Source organism: Capra hircus, chromosome 3 (genome assembly GCF_001704415.2).
Source record: "Capra hircus breed San Clemente chromosome 3, ASM170441v1, whole genome shotgun sequence".
In the NCBI taxonomy this organism is placed as follows: Eukaryota; Metazoa; Chordata; class Mammalia; order Artiodactyla; family Bovidae; genus Capra; species Capra hircus.
Genome location: NC_030810.1, coordinates 98,502,197 through 98,526,615, shown reverse-complemented (window position 1 = coordinate 98,526,615; position 24,419 = coordinate 98,502,197). Strand labels below are relative to the sequence as shown.

The 24,419-nt window shown below is 45.3% G+C and overlaps 1 protein-coding gene across 3 annotated transcripts in view; it reads right to left on the bottom strand.

Moving 5' to 3' along the window:
• BCL9 (B-cell CLL/lymphoma 9) overlaps window positions 1-24,419 on the bottom strand; it is a 95,408-nt gene that overhangs the window by 2,993 nt on the left and 67,996 nt on the right. The window contains exons 1-9 of one of the 3 annotated variants that reach the window (XM_018046003.1): window positions 21,949-22,041; window positions 18,046-18,165; window positions 16,106-16,197; window positions 11,454-11,766; window positions 10,181-10,497; window positions 8,589-8,778; window positions 7,601-7,700; window positions 1,594-3,835; window positions 106-366 (exon numbers count right to left, since the gene is read on the bottom strand). In XM_018046003.1, the coding sequence (XP_017901492.1) occupies window positions 106-366; window positions 1,594-3,835; window positions 7,601-7,700; window positions 8,589-8,778; window positions 10,181-10,497; window positions 11,454-11,506 (3,163 nt within the window). In that variant the 5' untranslated portion in view covers window positions 11,507-11,766; window positions 16,106-16,197; window positions 18,046-18,165; window positions 21,949-22,041. Of the gene's footprint in view, window positions 1-105; window positions 367-1,593; window positions 3,836-7,600; window positions 7,701-8,588; window positions 8,779-10,180; window positions 10,498-11,453; window positions 11,767-16,105; window positions 16,198-18,045; window positions 18,166-21,948; window positions 22,042-24,419 lie in introns of those variants that run through there. The other 2 variants (XM_018046002.1, XM_018046004.1) reach the window with 2 other exon arrangements.

Sequence of the window (24,419 nt, the reverse complement as noted above, 5' to 3'; positions counted from 1 at the left end):
CTGCTGAACGTCCAGCTTATCGAGGTCTACAGACATAAAGAAAACACAAGACGTTTTTCTTCTTTCAAAGCAATAGGGCCATATCCTATCTTCCTGATTTCTTACCTGGCATATTATTCATTGATGGCAAGTTGGGAGAACGAGCTGGAGGGGAGTCGTCATCTGAGCTGGCCACGGTCTTGATGGCATCGTGGTATAACGGGGTAGAACTGGGCATTGCAAACTTGGACATTCGAGACATCATAATAGACAGTGGGTTCTGGGAAAGGGTCGGCTCTGGAGGCATGGTGTAAGGTGTACTAGAGGGAAGACTTCCCGGGATACTCACAGAGGCAGACTGGCTGGCTGTAGGAGGTGGGGGGCCACCTAGGAGAAGAAAGCAAAATAAAACAGGCAGGGAATTAGATTCTCCTGAAGGTTCTTGGGCCTTTGATTATGAACTAGCAGGGCCAGGAATGAGACAAATGAACGGGACAGTGTTATTAGACCCAGGACATGAATCATCAGTCTTCTAGTCAAGCTCCGTGCGTGTGCAGAGGGAGATGGCAGCGTGCGATGGAGGTGACAGCTCAGCAGATGGCAGGACAACGCACCAAGGATGCATGAGAAATATTAGCTCAAACTTGGGAAAACCACGTCTCACAAACTCCTTCACTAAAACAATGGGAAATAAGTGGATCTCTTACCCTTGCCAATCACAATTCAGAATTTGCCTCTGGCGTTAAGTGTGTTTGGAAGCCAGATGAGCCATCCCACCCCAGGTACTGACCAAAGCACCCTACACATGCTCCTGACTGATTTCCGCCACCAAGATGTCTGCACTCGAAAGGTCTGAGGGGGCTGCTCCACTGGACTGCTTTATAGAGAACTGCTACCCAACGGAGAGACACACTTTAACCTGGTAGGATAAATCTCCGATCTCATTCTGATTCTAGTCTTTCTCAAGTGGAGGCAGCACAGACCTAGTATTTACACCTCAGTGCTCATCTACTGACCGCCTCTGGTCCTGTTCACAAAACCACCATCATCAGTGAGAACTTCCCCTAGGAAGAAAATACTAATAAATTGCAGCTGATCTGTGAGAATAGCAGTCTACCAAGGAGAAGGTTTTGGAAACTGTTTCGATGGTCGACACATATTTACGAGAACCACTCAAGTCTCTCAGCAGTCTCCCCTCTTTGCTTGGGATGACACTCACACTCTCTTAACACAAAAGCAGACCTCTGAAGTGAGTAGGGCTGGTGTTAAAAGGAAACACATTTATCCACTGTTAAGACATTTTATTTCACCAATAAGAGTTCCCTGTGCAAATGTAAATCGTTCAGTGAAATGATATGCATTTCCCATTCTCCTCCCAGTCCTATCCCATAAACATATTTTGCACTGAAACCCATAAATCTTCACCAGGATTGAACACTTGAGCATAACCCCATGGGAGTACCAACTCTGCACCTTGCCACAAATACATCCATCTTGGCAAAAGCCCCCTCCTCTGGCTGCATAATTAGGATACCAGTTTTCTTAAAAGTACGTAAACCAGGCTTTCACAATCTCTGGCTATAGGTGCAACTGTGAGGATGAGAACATACTGACCTGACTCTACACTTGCCAGCATGGCTGGGGAGGCCATGGTGAGGGGCGCTTTGTGGTTTGGAGGGATCCCAGGACTCTGAAGGGGAGGTTTTGGAGACGAGGTCCATCCAGGTGACGGGGCGGGAAGTGATGGAGACTTGAGGTGAACAGGCGAAGCAGCAGCAGACCCCAAGACGGGCGGGGACTTAATGGAAGCAGCGGCAGCTGGGCCTGCCAGCATGCCTGCCAGCTGCGATGGAGTCTGGGGGGACTTGAGGTTCCCCGAGGGTGAGCCCAGCATCGGTGACTGGACTTGGCGCATCGTGGGAGATTTCAGAGGGTTGATGCCTGGGGAATGCACCTGGCTGCCTGCCACAGATATATCCACGGGCTTCCGCCCCAGGCCGCGCTGAACGGGAGGAGCTGTGTTGAGGCTAGTGGGGTTATTGGAAGGGTTGAGAGGTAGTGGTGGCATATGACTGAGCCGGCTGTTAGTCCTTTGGTCAGGCCCCATGGGTTCTCTGAGATTCCGCAAGCCACTGTTGCTGCCTGGACCCTGAGACATGGGGAGGAACGGCCTGGGGCCCATGCCATACTCTTGCTGCGGGTGCTCGCCAAACGGCAGAGGCACCATCTTTTGCTGAGCAGGCAGCATGTCTGCGCCACCCGCACGGAGCTTCAGCATCTCCTCGGGCCCCGCCCCAGCCTCTCTCATCTTCTGAGGTAACATCTGAGAGTTGGATCCCATGCTGACATTTAGACTGACATCTCCCTTCATCCCACTGGGAACCATCCCAAACTCGAGTTCCCGGCCAGCGCCCAGCTGCGGGGGCATTCCTTTTGGAAAGTCACCCCTGGAAGGGCTCAGTGGGCCCTCCACTGGTATTCGCGGGAAGATGGGATTATTCCCTGGCTCCACATGGCGCTGGGAGCCTGGGATCATCCTGTTCATCTCCATTCCAGGCCTGATACCTTCCACGCTCATCCCCGGGGGCAATCCCAGCTGCTTCTCTGCCAGCTGCTGTTGAAACATCTCTTCAGACAATCCTTGGGGGTTTGGGAAGCGCTCCCCTCGGCCAGGACCACTGAAGACGCCCTGGCTAGGCGGGAAGTTTTGACCGTCTGGGATTTTTGGCACATCGTCTGGCCAGCTGACTGCAGAAAGACCTGGTCGCGATGCTGGGTTGGGGACATTGGGCCCCTCCATCTCAGAATTTATCATTCCTGCAAACCCAGGGAGGCGCATTTGGCTCCCTGGCATGTTGGGGTGGGGAGCCATGGCCCTCGGGGGCAGAGAATGGGGCATGTTGATCCCGTCGGCAAAGGGCTCTGCGCCCCCCGGCCCCCAAGCCTCACCAGGGGTCATCTGGTACGGAGGGGGCGGCCCTCGGACCACTCCCCGCGGCCCGTGCTGATGGACCATCATGTCCTGGAGGGAGCACTGCTGCACGACCACTTGCTCCTGCTTCCTTCTCTTTTCTTCATAGAACTCCTGCTGCAATTTCAGCCATGCTATCTGCTCAGGGGTCATGTGATCCAGATGGTCGGGTCCGATGGGCCCAGACTGGGAGTTCAGAGAGGGTGGAACCATTTCATCTGGAGAAAAGGGCACATCTCTGTGTCCTTGAGGGCCAAACGGAGCCCCCACGTCTGTCCGGGGCCCAGGTCCCTTACCTAGGCTTTGGGATTGAACCATCATGGCCTGTATAGGCCCTTCTGGTTTTTTCTGAGGTCCATCTAATACCCCAGGGTTCTGCTGGGGTCCCCCACTCTGTCCTCCTGGGAATTCCTTCTCATCGGGGAAAAGCATTCGCTGGATATCTCTGAGCGTTTGTAAGGAGCGCTCCCGGTGCTCCAGCTGCTCCTGAGATAGTCCATCAGGGTTCTCCCCCAGTGTGGGGGGCTCTCCACTGGACACCGGCGGAGGCGGGGGGGCTTTGGGATCTGCTGAAGAGCTATTGCTCCCCTGAGAGACAGGGGTCACGGCTCGGTTGTTGGGCGTTGAGTTCGGCCCGGTGCTGTCTGGGGGCAGTGGAGTGGAGCCGGCAGGGCTGCCGACAGAAGGGATCAGTTTGTTTTCTACCCCAGGACTGTCCCGGTCCAGGGGACGAGGGGGTGCGGCAGGCTTGGGTGCTGGTGCCGGAATGGGGGGAGTTGGCTGCAGCCTGGTGTTCTGGGAAGAATTCTGGTCCTGGTTGGCTGGAGCTGGGGGCTGTTGTGGGAGAGGTTTCGGATCATTTCGAAGGGCAGATATCTGTGTGTTCTGAAGATAAACGAGATTTTAAAAATCATTGGTAAATTGAACAGAAGGACAATGAAAAGAGCACACTATGTTATAAAGGACTGGTCCCAGCCATATAAATCTACACTGACACTTGCCGTAGAAACTGCTCAGGTACAAACCCCATGGACATGAAGACATTCGGATTTCTTCCCTCACATTTTACTGTCAAACAGTATCCTCTTTCCCAAGCTGAAGATTAGGTTTCAATAACTTTATAAGCATGCCAAGGGAAAGCCACTCTGCTGGAGTGAATACATCTGAGTATCTATTTCGAGGAACAGGTTTGATATCACATGTCTACTATGTGTTTCTGATTCAGGGAGAGATTAGTTTCTTGGTATGTGGGAGGCTGTACCTAACACCTTTTTCTTTCCCTGAAAGTATAAATGGGTATGTAGACTTCTCCCTGTCAATCAAAGAGTCTGACGTTTTCAACTGAAAAAGAAAGTCCCTGTCACTCCAGTTCAGTACTCTACCAGCCAGAGGCAGCAGGTGAGGCCGCTCCACTTCACTGTCTGCCCTGGCCCGGCGGCTAGTGAAGCACTCCTCTCCTTTAGTTTCCAAGGGGCCTGACAGCTCCGATTTCTGTTTTCAGTTTGTGATCACTGATTCAATATTTGATAAGAACTTGCACATTAACTGCAGTAAGATAATCTGTAGGCAAGAAACATCTGTGGAGAAATCTGAGGCTAGCTTGTGGTGTCTCTTGATCTGTTCTTTCCAACAGACAGCACATGGCCCTTTCTACAGGCTGGATGAGTGTTTTATTATTATTTATTAAGTACCAATGCTACATTTAAGTCCTGGATAAAGGCAGGCTCACCTGTAAGAGGTGACATGGATGATGTCAGTGTTTGGAAGAGGGATATAAAATGTTCTGCATCTATGCCTTGGCCCTGCTGGAGGTTCGGGTACTAGAGAAGGGCGGTACTGAAGAACAGAAGGGCCCAGCCTACCACTCCATCAAGGGATCTCGAGAGCTGCAGGATCCCTTTTTGATGTTCACTTCCTTCTACCTGTTCACTTAATCCAGTCTGTATTTCCAAACCCCTAAGGCTCTTACTTACATCCCCACCTACTCTCTGGAATGTTTCTCAAGGTACAAATTTGTACAGAAATCATTACATGTATCCCTGAACACAAACAGCTCACATTCTGTGGACATGTATGTAAATGCTCCACTAGCTGGTATTCTCCATGCATCTATGCCTGCAGACCCAGACTGAGGTGGGGCAGATTGGCTGAACCTAGATGACTCTGGACGTCACAGTGTCCTCAGTATCTCTGACTATTTTACTGGAGTCTGGAGGTCACCTTAATTTTCTCTCCAGAGCCAGTTCACATTTGCTTTTGCTGGCCAGGCTGTGTTTTGTGTTAAGGGTGGACACTCCTTTCCTATAAGGGTGACTGTGACAGAAGAAATGGTTTAGTGCCACTCTTTTTATTTTAGATTTGGAGTGATGGTGACTGGACTGTTCCCAATACCCTCCTTAACTCCTCTTCTGATTTCATGTTAGTACTAGAGGAGGTGGAGGTAAAAACTGTATGAAGATCTGTCATTAAGTCAATAAAACACCGGTTTGAGCTGCAATTGTGCCCTATATATTCCAGAACAATATAAAATATAAATACTTCTAAAGTATAAATTTAAAATATATACACTTAAATATTATATATACACGTCTTCTTCCCTTGAGTAGTGGAGATACAAAGAGACATGCAATTCCTTTGCTTGGTCTGGGAAAGCCCAAGCCCTGCTATGTCATGGGGAGGCATCCTAAGTTCTCATATAACATGGACAAAATGTCATCTATTCTGTACTGAATTTTCACTTCAGTCATTTCACTTTCCCCATGTTTCAGACTCATCCCAGTTTTATACTTCATGCTTCCTGAAAGCAGGGATTGTGTCTTTAACCTCCAGTGTTCTCACAGCACGGGGTGCAATGCCTTGACAATCTGAGACACAAGAAATACCGTCTGGAATGTGAGACCCTACATATATTGAAACAACCACTGCAGGCATGTTCTAATGTAGTTTACAGCAGGCGCTTACATTCCAGAGAGGAAACAAACACTAACTATAATTTTGAAAATATCAAGAAATTAAAAACATTCAATGGTTCTCTCACTCTGAAATAAGTTAAGAAACATTCTGAAAGTCACTGAGACTCTAACTGTGGCATCAGCAGCATGCACTCCAGTCCCGTAGGACGGGAGTAAACTGTTTCTTCTGTCACCGTCTATAGGAAACCACTGTCCACCCTTAACTGCTGTTTTTCCTCTGTTCTTTAAGTAACTCAAGAGTATCTGTTATTTTTTTTTAATTCTGCTGTGTATGCAGGGTCTGAATTCAGAATTTCCCAGAGAGGGCCACATTAAGGAAATCCTAAGATATCCATATGTCTCCTTTTTTTATTTTGCACCTCTTCTCTTCTAGGAATTCACCAATATATCAGCATGCTAGCAGAAAAGGCCAGTGTGATGTGCCTAAAACTACACAACTAGGTTAAATGCTCAAAATGTAGCTGATACCAAGACTGTCTCCCTACTGAACCCTCGTGGATTGTTGGTGGGGATGTATACTCGTGTAGGCACTATGGAAAACAGTGTGGAGATTCCACAAAGAATTACAAATACAACTAACATATAATCCAGCAAGTTCACTCCTGGCTATTTATCCGAGGAAAACAAAAACACCAATTAGAAAAGATATCTGTACCCTTATGTTGTTCACTGCAGCATTATTTACAATAGCCAAGATATGGAAGCAACCTAAGTGCCCATTAATAGATGAATAAAGACTATATGGTACACACACACACACACACACACACACACACACACAATGGTGTATTACTTAGCCATTAAAAAAGAATGAAACCTTGCCATTTTCAAAAAGATGGATGGACCTAGAGGGTATTGTGCTAAATGAAATAAGTCAGAGAAAGACAAACATGTGGAATCTTAAAAAAACAAAGCAAATGGTTAAACATAACTAAACAGGAACAGAGTCACAGATATAGAGAACAAACAGGTCATTTAAAGAGGAGGGAGGCCATGGGAGGAGGACATAAACAGGTGATGGAAATTAAGAGTACAATTAATAAATGAATAATAGGCGTGAAATGTACAGTGTGGGGGATATAGTCAATAATTGTGTGATATCTTTATACAGTGATACATGGTGACTAGACTTATGGTGATCACTTTGAAATGTATAGAAATATCATTTCACTATGTTGTATACCACAAACTAACACAGTATAGGTCAGTTAAACGTCACAAACAAACTCACAGAAAAACAGATTAGATCTGTGATTACCAGAAGTGGGGGGACTAGGGGAAAGGGGACTGGAGGAGGGCAGCAAAAAGGTATAAACTTCTAGTTATAGGATAAGTAAGTACTAGGAATGTAATGTATAACACGATAAATAATTAATGTTGCTGTATGTTCTACATAAAAATTAAGAAAGTACACCTAAGAGTTCTCATCACAAGACAAAACAAAATTTTTTGTCTTAATTTTTATATGTATATGAGATGATGATAATCATTTCGTAATGTATATGAGTTAAAGTATATACAGTATAGTTGGCTGTACACTTTAACTTATACAGTGCTATCCATCAACTACATCTCAGAACTGGAAGAAGGAAAAAAAGACTATCAGTGAACTCATCATCTCCCACCTTTAGTCACCTTATAACCTTTAAACCATTATTCCACTTCTAAGACGACATACCAGAGGGGCTGTGCTTCTCTCTGTCTTGCTGTTAGAGATGTTCTGGATGTGGAAAGAGACGATAGTTTCAACCTGGCCCTTCAATACGGCTTCTGCAGCCCTACAAAGAGAGAAGAGATGCACACACTAGGACGTTTCTATTTCACTAACTGAAATTCTAAAGCATTTTAACCCCAGATGGAACTGGTATGAGAGAGGAAGAAGTATAAAGAACCACCAGCAATGCCCAGTGAGAAGAAATCAAGATAAAAAGGTTTTCATTACTTGTCTGTCATTTACTGTAACTCCTCTGAAATTTAAAAATAGCCATTAGCAAATCTCAAAAGAGGCATTAAAAAACCCCAGGGATTTTTCCTTTAAATCCATCCACTCTAGTAGGTGTTTTATAGAGAATCCTAGTTCAAAATCCCAACCCAAGAAGGGTAAAATGAATTCTCACACCTTATCATAATTTAAGGTTGCCAAGATTCACTCTATGTCTTAATTTTAAATACGTTAGATGAAAAAAGTCAGAAAACTATGTAGTGTATATTCACATTTTAAATAAACAAATATCCAATGATGCATCTGTCTACTAGAAACATGTACCAAAACATTCATAAGTTATTTCTGTAAATTCTTGAGATACATTTCCTAATTATTCTAAAATGGACATGTATTACTTATGTATGCCATTTTAAAAAGAATACTGAGTTGCAGAAAAGTGTGTACTGTGCCATCGATCCTTTTCCTGTTTAAAGAAGTATATATACATCTATATGTATAAGCCTAAAAAGTTTCTCTGGAAGGAAAGCCAAGGAACTACCACCAATGGTTGCCTCTGGGAGAAGGGGAGTAGGGGGTTTATATTTTATTTTACCGCTTTCTGTAGTGTTAACCTTAAGTAATAATACAAGTGGGCAAAAAAAAGGTCTCTTCAAAGGGAATAAAAATTTAGATGCCCAAACACAAAACCCACACCAGCATCAAGACACAGCCATGAACTTACTTATTAGCCATCTCAGTAGAAAACACATAGACCACTTTGGCAGGAGTCTTCTGAGCAGGTGTGGGCTCTGGGGCAGTAGTCTGGCCATGGGAAGGGGTGGAAGGCCTGGGGGCTGTAGCATTTGATGGGGTCATCGAGTGTGGCGTGTGCTGGGGATCCTGGGACTTTATGTGGTCAGCAGAATTACATTCTAAAAAATAAAAAGAAGGTTCATCTTATAGAAAGTATAAAGCTTTCTTTTTTCTGCCAGCATTTACAGCATCATAATGCAAACACCTTGAAAATTTCAAGGAGGAAGTATCTTGTTAAGAGGAAATTCTTCTATTCATAAAAATACAAATATACTTCTCCCATTTAAATGACTAAGTACAAAGCGCTCTTCCCCACATCCTTACTGCTCTACTACACATTCTTTGAAAAGTGTGAAAATGTTAGTTGCTCAGTCCTATGTGACCTCATGGACTGTAGCCTGCCAGGCTCCTCTGTCCCTGGAATTCTCCAGGCAAGAATACTGGAGTGGGTAGCCATTCTCTTCTCCAGGGGATATTCCCGACCCAAGGATTGAACCCAGGTCTCCTGCACTGCAGGCAGAATCTTTACCGTCTGAGCACGAGGGTTTAGATATTAGCATAAATGTCCCTCCTTCCTGGAAACCTTTTGGAACCTCCTGGGCTAGATGTCCCTGCTAGTTAGACCCATAGCCCCCTAATTTCCCTTACTTCAGCATTTATCAAATATTATTGTAATTTTTTAAATGATCTGCTATCTAGGTGCATTTAAACCCTTGAGGATAGCAACTGTTTCGGTTCTGCTGACCATGGCACCCCCAGCACCCAGCGTAGTGCTGGTGCTCAAAACAGGCCTCCAACAAACAACCTGAAGAAGAAATGAAAGACAGGGGAACAATTACCCAGGCACTCATTTCAAATTTGGGTTGGGGAGTCACCGTTCCACTCCTTGAGTATTAGTTTCACATTCTGGCCTACAGTTAAGATGTTTTATTTTACACTAAGTGAGCATAGCCATGGGTCCCATCCCCTTCTTGGCTGACTCCACTGTGGCACCTCCTGGATCTCTACCACATGGAGCCCCTCATTCCCGCCATGGTGACACTGGCAGGGACAAATCTGGACTTGTGCCAGGGCAGCCTCTTGACCTACAACTGGCAAAATGGCAGCCAGAGCGCATGCAACCCAAGTCCTGAAGGACTAATTTCATGAAGAGGAAGAGTTGTCAGAAAAACCGCTCCAGTATGGGCTCTGGCATAGACAAACTGGAGCTACTGGCTTGACACTCAAGTACACAAAGGCACAGAGACTAGAAACATCCATGAGTACATGGTTGGGGTCATGCAGCATCCTCAAACACTTGCATCCTCAAGGGCAAGAACTCAACAAGGTCACTCCAAACTATTCTTAAGTTCATAGGAAAATGACCAGAAGGAGTTCCATCTGAAACTCCGAGAACTCCTGGATCCGATTCCTGCTCTCCCCACTTGGCTACTATTAGGCTCTCCGGCATCCGTCCATGTCAGAGGCCCTCCCTCAGGAATACCTACTTCCCTCTGAGTCTCAAAGATCTTATAGACATACCTTTCATGTCAGAGTCATCGTTTGGAGTCCCAGGATCTCTCTGATCAAAGGAGTCGGCGGAAATACTTCGCTCCCTTTTCCCCTTGCCCTTGGCACCATTTCCAGCCCCATTCTTCAGCCCCATGCTCCCACCTGGGCCAGGGAGTGCTTTAGGGGTATGGCCCCCACTCTTGGAGTCACAGGGGGATGGCTGGGATTGGCTGGTTGAGCCCCCCTGTTTACCCTGATTGGAGAATTTGGAATCCAGCTGGGGGTTTCCAGATGGGGACATCACTGTAGGGGGACGGACCATCACCTCCTGCTTTGACTTAGGGCTACTGGAAGAGACAAATAACAAAGGGAAATCAGACACCAGACAGCACTGGGCAGCGCAAATCAAAGAGGTCTGATTCCTATCACACGTCAGGGAGACCCAGACAGCTAAGTAACCACCCCACCTTTCACTTAAGCCGCTTGCTTGTTCTCTTCTCCCCATTCTCATCTCAGAGCTCTCAACAGAGAGGAGGATTTGGGCAGAGTGGCCTGCCTCGTCTCGGTAACCCTAGAGTCACATGGGGACCCATCGCTAGGGCTTCTGTCAATAAAGGACAACGGTTTCTATGTACATAGAGAAATGACTCTCACACTAAGACTAGCTCAGAGTAAACAAACAGACATCGTTAAGATCAAAATACTACCCACCCCTCGGCTGATGAACAAGGAACAGCTGTAACAAGAGGCTGGCTTCCCTGCTGGAAACTACCAGCAGGTCTGGGAGAGTGTGAGGAAACCCGCTGGTGACTGGCAGGTTGGGGAAACCCTCCAGGACACTAATCACCAAATAAGAAGTATCACACCAGAGCAGACACACTAACCACTGCCTCCAGGGGAGGAGGAAGAAATTCTTTTAAGATATCAATGTTGTAGAACAGAGGAGAAAGCTTCACAGTGGGGGTCAAGGGCTGGTGTTTTAGCTGTAGGCCTTTAGGCCTCCTGAACATTCCAGGTCTCCTCCTTCCAAGTTTCATTTGCCAAGTTTAGCACACTGTACTGGATGGTTCTTAATGTTTTGTTGAGGAGGGGGGCTATAATGAGGAGCAGTTAGGTAACGATGGACAAATGAATAAGAGGAGGACGCTAACCTAAACTCTGACTCACTATTCTATCACTGTTTACTTGAGTCTTTTTCTCTTCCCATTTGGGTCTCATGATTCAACATACTGTTCCACCAGTGAATGTTCTGGGTCCACTATGATGTCCCCAAGGCGCAGCTGGGCCAGGCCCTAGGCCTCACCTCTGTGTGTTTCCTGACGGAGAGTTCCTCACTTTAGGGTTACTGGAATGCATTGATTGAAATCCTGAGCTTGCAGCCACAAACAGGGACGGGCTCACCGAGTTCCTCTCGGGCTGCAGCAGAAACGGCTGCTGGGGGCAGTGGCAGGGGCCCACTGCGTGCTGGCTGCGTCCCTTAGCGCTGACTGCCTGCACGCCTTTTTCCTCTTTGTTTTTCTCCGCTGTGGAAGTGGGTCCTGTCCCCTTGCGGCTCCAGCATTCTCTGGGTGTGTGCCTCCGGCTGCCAAAGGAAAATCTCGCATCTCCAGGGCACACTGGGAACAGAAACAGAGACATCCAACACCCTTATAGCAGGACCAAGGCTAAAGCCCCACCTCAACAGTGCAGAGGCAGATGGTTCCTCAGCTTTCCTCAGGGTGAAAGGAAAGGGCGATGTTCATATTCTGGCCAAAAGGCTCTAGTGCTAAACAGCGGAAGAGTGACTTAAACTTTCTGCCAGGCATACAAGCCTCCCACCCAAGCATCATATACCAGGCGTTTGTAAGCAGATGAGAAAAACATTTTTATCTTTAGCTGTGTATTCTCCCTTACATTTCTCTACTTCTAAATACAAAACCCTCAAAAACTTGGGTTTTTCTTTCTTTGAAACAATGCTCTGAAACCACTGGGTACTCCAAATCCATAGCAACTATCTGGTGCTTCACCTCTGATGGCACTGAAATGTAACAAACCCATCCCAATTTCAAACCATGAAACAAATTACTCTCTGTTTATATTCTCAGGGCCTCAGGGTGGGGAAGACATTAAAGGAGGTACTTCTGAAATCAACTATTGAGCCAATACCAAATACAATCAGTTCTGCCCCCTGATTTCTATGATCTTTCTATTAAATTATGCTGAGTATGTGTCCTGTGTTCTCACTGCTTAATGACAGGAGCTGTAGGCATGGGTAAGCAAGGGAATGATCCATAATGCGGAGGTGAAAGAACATCTTTGAAGACTAAGATATTTTTTGAGCCAATTTGCAAGGCTAATTTGAAGCATAAAGGTCAAAAAAATATTCCCCAACCTAGTAAGAGAACAAATGGGAAAGCCCTTTATTTAGAGAAACCTAAACTGGTTCAGGGAAAACCAAGATACACTTTCAGTCACTGCTTCTTCCAGGGCAGTTCCAATGTGATTTTTTTTGGTAACCATGGTCCCCTTACCTCCCTTCCTCCTGCTATCTTTACTGATGAGGTATAGGACTGAAGGAGAATATTAGATGCAGGATTAAAGGCTAAGGAATCAAAAGGAGTTAGAAGTCGCTTCGGTGTTACATACACTATAAGAGGTTCAAGAACGGGACTAAAACTGGGAGAAATCCTTATATTCTAGGAATCAGCAATGAGTATGATCATTGTCAAGTATTAAATGTCTATTTCCTCATTTAGAAATAGTCCCAACTATTTTACCTGAGCCCATGAGAGGAATTTATGGATGTTCTGAGTATACACAATCACATTTTTTTTCTTTTAAATGAAGAAGGCAGGGAAAAAAACGAGTAAAATGCTATAGAATATTTCTACACTGACCTTAGGAAAAAGCATCCTATAATTGAGTCTCAATTATATTTAGGGGTGTATGTTTATTCCCTACCACCTTTAGCTCCCTCCCCCCAATTTAGATTCTAAAACTGATTATTGCTGTGAAGCTCAACATAATATATGATCATAAACCATACTGTACCTCTCACTAAACATCAGGAATCACCGGTAAAACAGAAGTAGTCAATGAATCTTCCATGGACAAAGCCAACAGAAAACACTTAGCTCAGGAAAAGAAAAGAAGTTACCACCCGTACAGTCCCTTTTGGTACTTTCTGTCTATATCATACATTTGAGCACTCCAATCATGTGTCAAACTGAATAGTCCCATGTGTATGATTTACCTCCCTCTGAAGACTATGCTCTTTGAAGACAAGAACTTTGTTTTAAATTTCTTTGGTTTTTCTATAATACTCAATATAATGTACTAAGAATGTGGTTAGATACTAGGTGAGTTACAGAGCAGAAATGCCTGGCACTTGTGTTACACTCCTTCTAAAGAAACTCTAAACATTAAACGTACCAAATCAACTCAGTCTGCCAGGTATTTCTGATGAGCTGGTAGCAAAGATTACTTCTAAATAATAATAATGTAAACAGAAAATACTTATTTTCAAAGTATTTCCACATACAGTTTCTTAAACTCACTATACCGTGATCAATGGCATTTTATAGATGAACGGATGGAGCACATGGGCGTGAATGCCTTCTCCCAGGTTTCCAATCAGTGCTCCCTGACCTGCTCTTTCCTCTAAGCCACCTCCTTGCCATTACTTTATGAGTAGAGAAACAACACAGAAGGTTGAAATAAGTGTATGGGCTCACTAGAGATGGGAATAAAATCCAGCTGTTTTCACCCTTAATCCAAAGGAGTTGTTGAAATAGGTCATCCTAGTTTTAGCCTATCTGACACCAAAAACAACTGAGCAAGAAATCTGCCAAGTATCTTATCAGATAACCCTAAAGAATAAAATGCAACTCTTTCAGCTCCTGCGTGTTCAGTTTAGTGCTCAACTGTTTACCTTTCAGGAAAAAGAGATCTTCCTTAGAATGGTTAATTTTAGCCAGAGAGAGATATTTCCCCAATATAACTAAATCTTCTAAGATCTGCTTATAGAATGTTTCTTTCTTTTCTCTGTAAATAATACTTAAAATATTTACTAACTGTACATCAGGTACTCTTATAAGCGCTCTCCATACATATTAACTCATTCATAACAACTGCAGAAGGCAGGTCCCATTACTATCCCTATTTTATTATTTTTTCTTTCTTTTTGACTTTTTTTTTTTTTGCAGTATAGTTGATTCACTATGCTCTGTTAGATTCAAGTACAGGGCCAAGTGAATCAGTTATACCCATATATATATATCCTATCCCTGTTTCAGAGATGAGGAAACTGAGGCTCTTGGAACAGTACGTAATTTGCCCAAGTAAGTTGGTCACACCCTAGTTAAGTGGTGGAGCTGGAGGTCAGCCAGACACTCAGGCTGTACTCTTCATCACTGCAGTACTTTGTGAAAAGCGTGGACTTGGTGGACAAGGTGAGCCAGCACACAGAAAATGCTTAGCAGCACAACAGAAGCATTTATGTAAACTAGTACCATGACTTCTACCATCCTCTAGCAAGCTCACTCACCTGTCCTGCCCAATGGCATTTCATACCTTCACCATTGCCAACCATCGTCTTCCTCTCACAGCGCATGGCCTTGCCCAGGACTTAACAGGGAAAAGAGAAGTCACCAGGCAGGACTCCTTACCACCAAATCTTCAAACTTCTTTTTATCATTGCCTATCCCTTCTTTTTTCTCTATTACTGCAATCAAAAAAAAAAAAAAAAAGCCCACTTTTTCCCCAAAGGTTAGTCCTACCACAGTCTAGCCCCATCCCTTTCAGCTGACTGAGTACTCACTCTCTTCCATGACCACCCTTCTACGTCCTGCATCTCCTGGATATTTCCAATCAGCTTTCAGACATGCTATTCTACCTTCCAGATGAAATAATAATGATAAAGCAAAACAAAACTGGCATTCTATTCCCCTTTGAAGTCAAGTTTCTTTATAGAGTTGACAAGACACAGTCTTCATTTCCTTACCTGCCATTCACCCTTTAACCATCTTAAACCAACTTCTATCCACAGATCACAAAAACCATGGCTTTTGTTAAGGTCACCACTGACCACTTTTCTAACCTCATTGTACTCTATCTCGTAGACTATGCTGGTTGAGCACTCCTTGAAACTCCTCTCTCTTGGCTTCTATAATACCACACTTTTCCAGTCTTCCTCCTTCCTCTCAAGTCACTCTTCATCTGCTTCCTTTGCTGACCCCTTCTCTACCCAATCTCTACAATTTCAAGTTCCTCACAGCTCTACCCCGGGTCGTCTTCTCTTCTCATTCTGTAAGTTCTTTCCATGCCAAGAACTCCCAAATTTCCATCCAGCTCAGCTTCTGCTCTGCTGACCTGTATACACAGCTGCCAACTTGGCATCCCACTAGAAGTCTGAAACCTAACAAGGTCAAAGATGAATTCTTCATCCCTATATAGCCTCCCTCCCCAACGTATTTCCCCTTCAGCTTTCTACATTTTAGTAAATGGCACCTTTATCCACCCAGCTGCTCATGCCAGAAATTTGGAGTCATTCCTGACACCTCTCTCCCTCACCCCTAACCTTCCCATGTCAAGTTTGAATATTTTTGCTGAGTGAAGAAAATCTCAGTTTCACTGTTTCTTCTTCAGAGATAAACAATACCGTAAAGCCACTACTCTAGACGAAATGCTCCACTACATTCTTTTCATAGCATCCTATGTTTTTCCTTCACAGCATTTCTCCTGTTGTATAATTATGTGGTCATTTGCATTAACATTCATCTGTCATGCTAGGCTCCATGAAGGTAGGAGGATCTGTAAAGGATCAAGGCTGACTTATTCATCCTTGTATTCCTAGTACTTGCTATAGTATCGGATACATGCCATTTGCTCAAGAAGTATTTGTTGAATGAAAGTTGAAGCTTTTCCCTAAACCAGGCCTGCTTTCTAGGGTCCCCATCCCTCCATCAGGCTACTCACCAAAACCCCAAGGGTCACGATAAGGCAGTGCTCATCCTGGAGGTGGGGAGCTTGGGGAGTCCAGGAACCCCTGTCTCAGAGGTGACCCTCACCTGGATAAGGATAAAGGAAAGAAGAGTTTCTAAGGAAGGAAAACAAAATCATCAGTGCCACTTAGTTACTATTCGAAGACCCGGCTTCCTATCTACAGAGTATTAGTTTAAGAGGAAGTTGTCATCTCCCATGTAAACAGCATCAGCTTCCAATTATTTCAGGGCATATCATCCAACCTGCAGATACCTCAAGACCCTTGTAACTTTCCCTCCTTCCAAAGTGCATATTTTCTTTTCAGAGACTGGAAAATTAAGGGCAAAGAAAATCGATTTGTCTACTTTTCTGAATATTTAGTAGGAAAAAAAACCTCACATTTTTGCTTCTTCCCATTCCTAATTAGTACAGAGAATTGAGAGCTGACTGTAAAGGTGAAAGAGACAAAATTCCAGACACACTTTTGAATTCACAAAGTGCATACCCTACAGTTCCTCCCTACTCTCAACTGTAACTTTACATGGCAAGCATTCAGCAAGGAAATTTACTTTCACACACTTTTGGGAGAACATATGACTGAACGACAGGGCCACAAGATCTCCTTTGCTTGAGAGCCTACTGTGTATAAAATGCTATACCAAGTTGAGCTAGGTAAATTGGTAAAACACGAAGTAACTCAGGAGGCAGAACTACTTCCAACATTAGTCCTTGTAACTACAATGATAATGCTGAGCCTCCCCCTTCACCCAGAATTTATAGTTTTGAAATGGCAGGGAAAAACCAAGTTCCAGACTGTCCTAAGGCCAAATTTCTCAGGAATCTTTAAAAGGAGATTCTATAAGGTTGCTGTGAAGCTCAGAATCACCTCTACAATTCCAATTTCAACTTTTCCAATGATCCTTTCCCACTCTCCTGCTCTAAGAAGTCAAGTTTATTACAAGTATGTCATGTTTAACAAATTTCATTTCTATGCTATGACCACTACGCCATAAAAGGCATAGTATCAAACTTAGAATGTGGAAATAAAAGGCCCTGGGATTCCATTCCGAGCTCATTCTTAAGTTCTGGCATACCAGCTACTAAAAGGCTTCCTTCTCAGTAAGTACACAATAGGAAGAACCAATCTTTCCCAAATATGTGGAGGAAAGAACACTATACTATAGTCTTATGTAGAAAACCTTGGTCCTAACAAAATGCTAAGATATGTTTTCATACTCAAAGGGTAAAAACTCATCTAATGTCCTTCAAGCTAACAAACTTTAAGCAAGCAAATAAATTTGTATCAAGCTCAAGGGTTCTGATAAAATGTAACTAATAAAAAATGAACATTATCTATCACCCTTTAGAATAATGGCTACCCAAAGTAAAACTTCAGCACAAATGTCCCTTCTTTGTGAAACTTTCCTTGATTCCAAACCATCCCCAGGAATGCCCTCCATGGCCCCACAGCATTATATTCCTGACACTTTTAAAACACTTTGAGAATTGTATCCTTGTTATGTACAGCCAGGGAACCTCCTGAGGAAAAGGTCATCATCTCAGCGCACCAAAGAAGAAACTCAATAAATGCTAGTTGATCTGTGTATGATAATGAGCGGGGGGCTTGTGTACGGTTACTTCTGCTTCGCATCCCCACATAGCAATGATGACACGATAAATACCTGTTCAATTTTTCACCATCTGTCTTTCCTAGGAAATAAGTTACTGCAGAAGTCCCTGTTCACAGAAAAGTACAAGGTAACTGCACTTACAGCTATGACGTGCATTTAACTTGATGACCACTGCCTTGGGAACTGCTACAATAATGAACAAATATAGTTTTAACTTACAAGACACCCTACAGAAGCAGAAACAAAATCCAAAATACACTGACTGAATAACAGAAGTTACATGTTCATAATTGGGCTCTTTACCTTTCAAGATGTCCAACTTGCTCTCTCTTCTAACATTGGGACACAGCGATCTGTGCCTCCCAAACAGAAAGGAATTTTTAGGTCAAAGTGGAGTGACACCAGCTAGTCCCACATTCAGTCCTACAGGAATGAGAAGAATGGAAAAGTTCATACCCCATCACACCAACAGCAAAGAAAACCACCATTCCCCAAGGCTCCGTGACCAAAACAATATCTGGAAGAAAGAACAGTAAGAAAAAAATTAGGTCAAAAATGGAGAAGGCAGGCAAAACCACTAAAACTCAAAATGCAAGAAGCTGGAGCACTCTAGCCCACATCTGTCCCACTGAACACTGGGAAGCCTAGAAAAGCAAAATCCATCAGACACAAAAGCCTCATCCTAGTCATCGGCTTTAACTTTCTCCTCAACCAAGAACAGTTATCACAGGATGCAAAATAGACGTTTATTTCATATCTTCTCTATGCTCTTGTTCTTAGCATGAAGATATTGAGGCTTATAAGGCGAGTGGCCATAAGATAATTGACCTTTCAAAAATCAGCTGGTCTATAGCAGGAGCTCTTATCCGGGTATCCACGACCTCCTAAGTGGTCTGTAGAAAGACTCAGAGGAAGGGAGGCAGCTGTGAACTTGGCTGGAGAATATTTTGATCTTCATACTCACTAACTTCCAAGTAAAAGTTAGCACCACCTTCAACAATGAATGCAGGTAACAACCCACAGTAGTATTAGCTATTCTGTGACTATGTCACCAAGAGTAACCACAAGACACTTCACATCACATTACTGTTATCACGACTTCAAAACTATAGTATCTGCAGCTACATTTTGTTATTTAATGAGCGATAAACATATAAACTATTATATCACAACTGTTTTAACATTTTGATACCTGTTTCTGTGTCATTTGTAATTTTATATACTTTACACATTTAAAAAACCCACGATTCTCAGAAGGGGTCCTAAGCTTCATTAAACTGCCAAAGGAAAACATGGAGCACGGAAGATTAAGAACTTCTGATCTAGAGCAAATAAAGTTTCTATAGACCCCACATAGTTACCAAGGCAGACAGACAAGTCATTCCACCAGCAGTACTTCATAGATGATGAAAATTAAACCACTAGATTTCCCAGGTGGTGCCAGTGGTAAAGAATCTGCCTGCCAATGGAGGAGAGATAAGAGATACGGGTTCAATCCCTGGGTGGGGTCGATCCCTGGAGGGCATGGCAACCCACTCCATGACACTCCAACCCACTCCAATTTCATATCCAGCAGAAAGATATGAAATTCTTTCTGCTTGGAGAATCTCATGGAGAGAGGAGCCTGGCAGCCTACAGTCCATTGGGTCGCAAAGAGTCAGACACAAATGAAGCAACTTATCATGTACGCAAACCACCAGGAAGACAAGCAACATGTCCAAGGTCACACAAATTTAGGGTCAGCTTCAGCTTAGGTTAGCACTCACAAGCATGTATAGTTCTACTTTCCCATGGGGACTGTTGACTACATTTCTACAATTGTCATCACTATTCCTGTCTTACCACTAAATGAGGAAGAGGTATCACCTTTCAAAACTCATGTAAAACTCCAAACCCAGACAATAGAACAAGGCAGACAGATAGGCAGAAGGTAGAAGGTACTCCTTTTTGTTTCCTGATCAAGCACAGGGCATGTTTCCGAAGCTGAATTTGGTCTGTTCCTGAGATAGCAATTTTTCAGAAGTGAGGAAAAAGTTGGTCTACACGAACTTTCATTCCTAGATGTGTCCAAGGCACTTTGCAGATAATCATTAACTTGTTTGGTGCCACAATGCATTATGAGTGATGAGGGCAGTGGTAACCCCGCTTTATAAAAGGGAAAACTGAAGAATAAATATGAGAGATTTGTTTGAAGTCACATATAAGTCAATGGGAAAGTCAGGGTTCTAATACTAAGTTCAAGGCTCAACCAAATCACCATCATCAAATATTTAGTTGATTACAATGCTTGTGAAACCTCTGTACTTCCCCTGCCCCCCACAAGCTAGAGATCATTTGATTCACAGGACCAGACACTTCTGAAGGCTATGGGAAAAGTATCCCATAGAATAGATTCCAACGTACGTAAGTGCTTTTTCACTTATGCTAGTCATGTAGGAATCGAGGTCAGGAATCCTTAGCTCAACAGCCAAGTTACTACATAAAACTTGCCTTATAAGAAGAGAACAGTATGGAAATTGTTTCTTCATCTTTTACTCAATGACCTCCTTATCATCTACCACATGTTTAGGAACTATTATCATCTTACATTCAACACTGTTATTACAAAATAATATCCTAATGGTTCAATACAATCAGATCCTAGATGCTAAAACTATGAAAGGTCATCTCTATGTCAACTTTGCCTTAAATTTCCTCTTTACCCAAAACACCAATTAATGGAATCCTTACTTCCCAAAGCATCCTTATGCCATCTAACTAACTGCTCCTTTTATTAATGCATTTTTGTTTTTTATAGATTGGGTCTTTTTCAACAGTTAGCAAGATCCTTCTTAAATCTGTACTTCGGATGGTAATGTTTTTCACACTTAACGTTAACTCCTTTTTACAAATCACGAGCATCCAATCAAAAACCAAAATCAGAAAAATCACGTTGTACAATTTCCATGAAGAGTAAAAAGTTATACTACACAGGGGTCTTACCTACCAATACCCATCTGCACCCCCTACCCCTTACTCGCAACTACTTATCCTTCCTACCTGTTAATTCTGATTCATCACTTCCAGCACAGTGGACAAGAGTCCAAATCTCTGACCCAAGAATGAACAGTTAGTTCTTGAACACATTAAATGCTAACAAACACTCCATTACACACCACTGATCAAAACGTAACTCTTTACATAGCCACTCATTCATTTTCCCTCTAAAGTTACTGCCCAGGGATCTGAATATGTTTACCCTAAGGAAAGTTTAACTTTGCACCAATTCTACCCCATCTTAGTCTCTCACTACTGACACAAAGTTTCGTCCATTTCTCTACTTTGTCTAGTAAGTTTATCAGTCTCCAACTGGGCTGCAGTCTAGGCTCCAAGTCACTCTTCTCTAGGCAGGCAGGGCCTTGGAAGACAGGTTTCAGGCCTCCTCCTTCAGGCTTGGGAGCCTTCACATAAGGCCCCCAGAAACACTATTATAGGCCTCTGGCCCTTCCCTCTGAACATAATAACCAAGTCTGCTGTTTATTTCCATAGAATATCTCCATTTCACCAGGCTGGTCCAACACCAACCAGTGACATCTTTAATAGTCTTTGCAACTTCCAAAGGTCAACGACTACAGCTCCATTCTGGAAATCACTGGTGTGTCCACGACCCCCACAATGACTCAGTGACCTAGACATCACCACCTCACCTGCTGGAGCCCTTTACTACAGGAACATTCCTCTTAGCTTCGGGTTCCCCCACCCTCCAACAAGTCACTGGCCTGCAAACTCCCCTTTACCTCTCTATCCATCTCCTGGGTCTAACAGACCCCACCAAACTCAACTCGAATTCAGCTCTCCATCTCGTCCCTACGATGTCCCTTCATCCCAGGACCCTGGGACTGTCCCATGTCCTCGTTTAGTCTCTCCAAGCACCGCCTGGGACACAACATCTAAAAAGCTGAGAGACGCCTCAGTCTCTCCCCACCGCTGGTGGGCAGAGGACGCCCCCCCCAACCTTCCCCCACAGGTTTCTCTAGACTCAACTCTTAAATTCACAACCTCGACCCCCACCCCTTTTCTCCCCTCACCCCAGCCCCTAGCCCTACGCGGCTTTGGCTACCCCTGCCCTCAAACCCGCTCAAAACACGCGGACGCGGACCGGCCCCCCCGCACCCCCGGCTCCGGTCCTTCCCCTCCCCCTCCCCCTCCCCCTGAGGTGCCACTTACCCCCGAGGCAGGAGTGGGGGAGGGGACAGGAGGAGCGGTGTAGGGGAGGGGGCTTCGGTCCCGGGCGGCTTTCAGCCCCGGGGGGCCGGGGCCGGGGCCAGCGGCAGCGGCGGCGCAGCGTCTCCCCCCGGCGGCGGCAGCGGCGGCGGCGGCGCCGGCCCACTCCCGCAGGCACACATAGGCTCCATTGTCCGCCGGCGCCTCCCCCTTTCCGGCACCCCCTCCCAGTACCGCCCCTTCCCCCTCCCCTCGGCCCTCCCCCAGCCGCACCGCGCCACGAAAGGTACCGCCGGCCCCGCCTCGGACGCGAGCGGAGAAGTGCCCCCTCCCCCGCTGCTCCGACGTCCCGCCCGGCGGGGGAAGAGGGAACTGCCCCTCCCCACCTCAGCGCAGGGCCCAGCCGCCGGGAAGGGCCCGCCCCCCTCCAAGGGAATGTCACTTGTCCCCCTCCCGAACGAGCATAATGGTACCAACCCGGCCGCTTCCTCCTCCCCCTCCCCAGCCTTCCCGGAGAGGCACCGCCCCCGAGCCCCGCCCACCAAGTAGCCTCTCCTCCTCGACCCCGCCCCTCCCTCCAATATTTTACTATGGAACCGCCCACCGCGGGCACCACCTCCTGCTTTGCATGGACACGCCCTCCAGGTCCCCTCCTCAGTTCGTCACCCGGCCAGAGGTGACGCCTACTCCCCACCTTAAAGCGGCAGAGCCCCCCCTTCTCAACTAAAAGAACCTCCCAAAGGGCCGGCGGGGTGGGAGGTGCGGCCAGGGAGGGGCTCTTCTTTCTTACACCTTTATTTTCACGTTCACATTCACCGGACCTTCTCACCGCCTCCTGCAGCACCGGGGAGCTACACGGTGGAAAAGGCGCGGAGGGGGGAAGGGCAGTGTGGAATTTGGCCATCTTTGACAGAAAAGAATTGGGAGCTGCCAAAGGAAGGGGTTCTTCCCTCACACTTCCCTGCTGTCCTGGTCCCGGCCTAGTCCTTAGTCTTCAAGGAGACCCCTGCCTACCTCCAGGATGCGGTTCCACCCTAACCCAATCCCCTCGCCCGTCCCTGGTCTTCACCCCTCAATCTCTGCACTGCCTTTGCTGTTGCCGGCTTTCTCCCCTCCCAAGAGTGCAGGCCCCTTTCGGGGTTGCACTCTCCTCCACCTTCTCCGAGGCACGTTTTAGCCATGTCCTGCAGACACGTTGGGTAGTGCAGGGTCTCTTCTTCCTTTGGAGCCCGCCCCAGCCCCACTCACGCAACGCTATCTAGTGCCCACAGAGAACCTCTGCCCAGATCCTAGAATCGCTTTATAACCGCTTTTTTAATCACTTCCCTGATTTTTGGAAGGCCTGTGCTTTGGAGAGCTCAAACCCCAGGCATTCCGGCACTGCCCCCTGTGAAGTGAGAGGGTAACCCATTAGATTGCACTTTTCTCAGAAGGAAAAATGACGGCATCATGGTGAGCGCATGTTGCTGAATAAAGCTCAGATTCCGACTACTCCTGTTTTATCTTTGTGGCCCTTGTGCTGCTGTGCCCAGCTGCTATTACAAACCTGTCTGCTCCAGAACACAGTTTAAATCTCTGTGTTTGTGCTTTGTAGAGTTTTGATCTAAGATGTTTCTGTAACTATGTGCACTGGCCCCACAGCTTTTCTCAGTTAAGTGAAGACTGCCTGTGTTATACTGTACTTCGTATTCTCCCTTAAGATAGACGGAGGCAACATGGCCAAGAGAAGCAGATAAAATTTTCTTCTGTATTTGCTTCCATCACCAAGTTTTAACCAGGCACTTATTTCTAAGAAATGTTAGTTTCCTTGTCTAGAAAACGGGAAACGGTCCTTGTGGTAATCTTTTAACAAATGGTGCTGGTGGTAAAGGATGGTACATCCTCAGTCGTGTCTGACACTGTGATCCCATGGACTGTAGCCCACCAGACTCCTCAATCCATGGGATTTCCCAGGCAAGAATACTGGAGTGCGTTGCCATTTTATTCTCCAAGGGATCTTCCTGGCCCAGGGACTGAACCCTCATCTCCTGTGTTGGCAGGAGGGTTCTTTACCTTGGAGCCACCAGGGAAGCCCAAAAGGATGATACAGGAGAGCCCTAAATGATAAAACTTTTGAAACAATTTAAAACTCTGGGCTGGTCATGTAAATTTCTATACCATGGCTCCCCAGCTTAGATTCTATGAAAAACTTTTTTTCATAGCAGATGTTTTCTCTTTGTCTTATGTTATGACTGAGCATGCTGTGCTGTGCTTAGTCTCTCAGTCACATCTGACTCTTCGCAACCCCATGGACTGTAGCCCCCCAGGCTCTTCTTTCCACGAGGATTCTCCAGCAAGAATACTGGAGTGGATTGCCATAACCTTCTCCAGGGGATCTTCCCAACCAAGGGATTGAACCCAGGTCTCCCTCATTGCATGTGGAAAGAAAAAAGGCAAAAGCAGGTATAAATTTAAATTTAAGATCAATTGAAGGA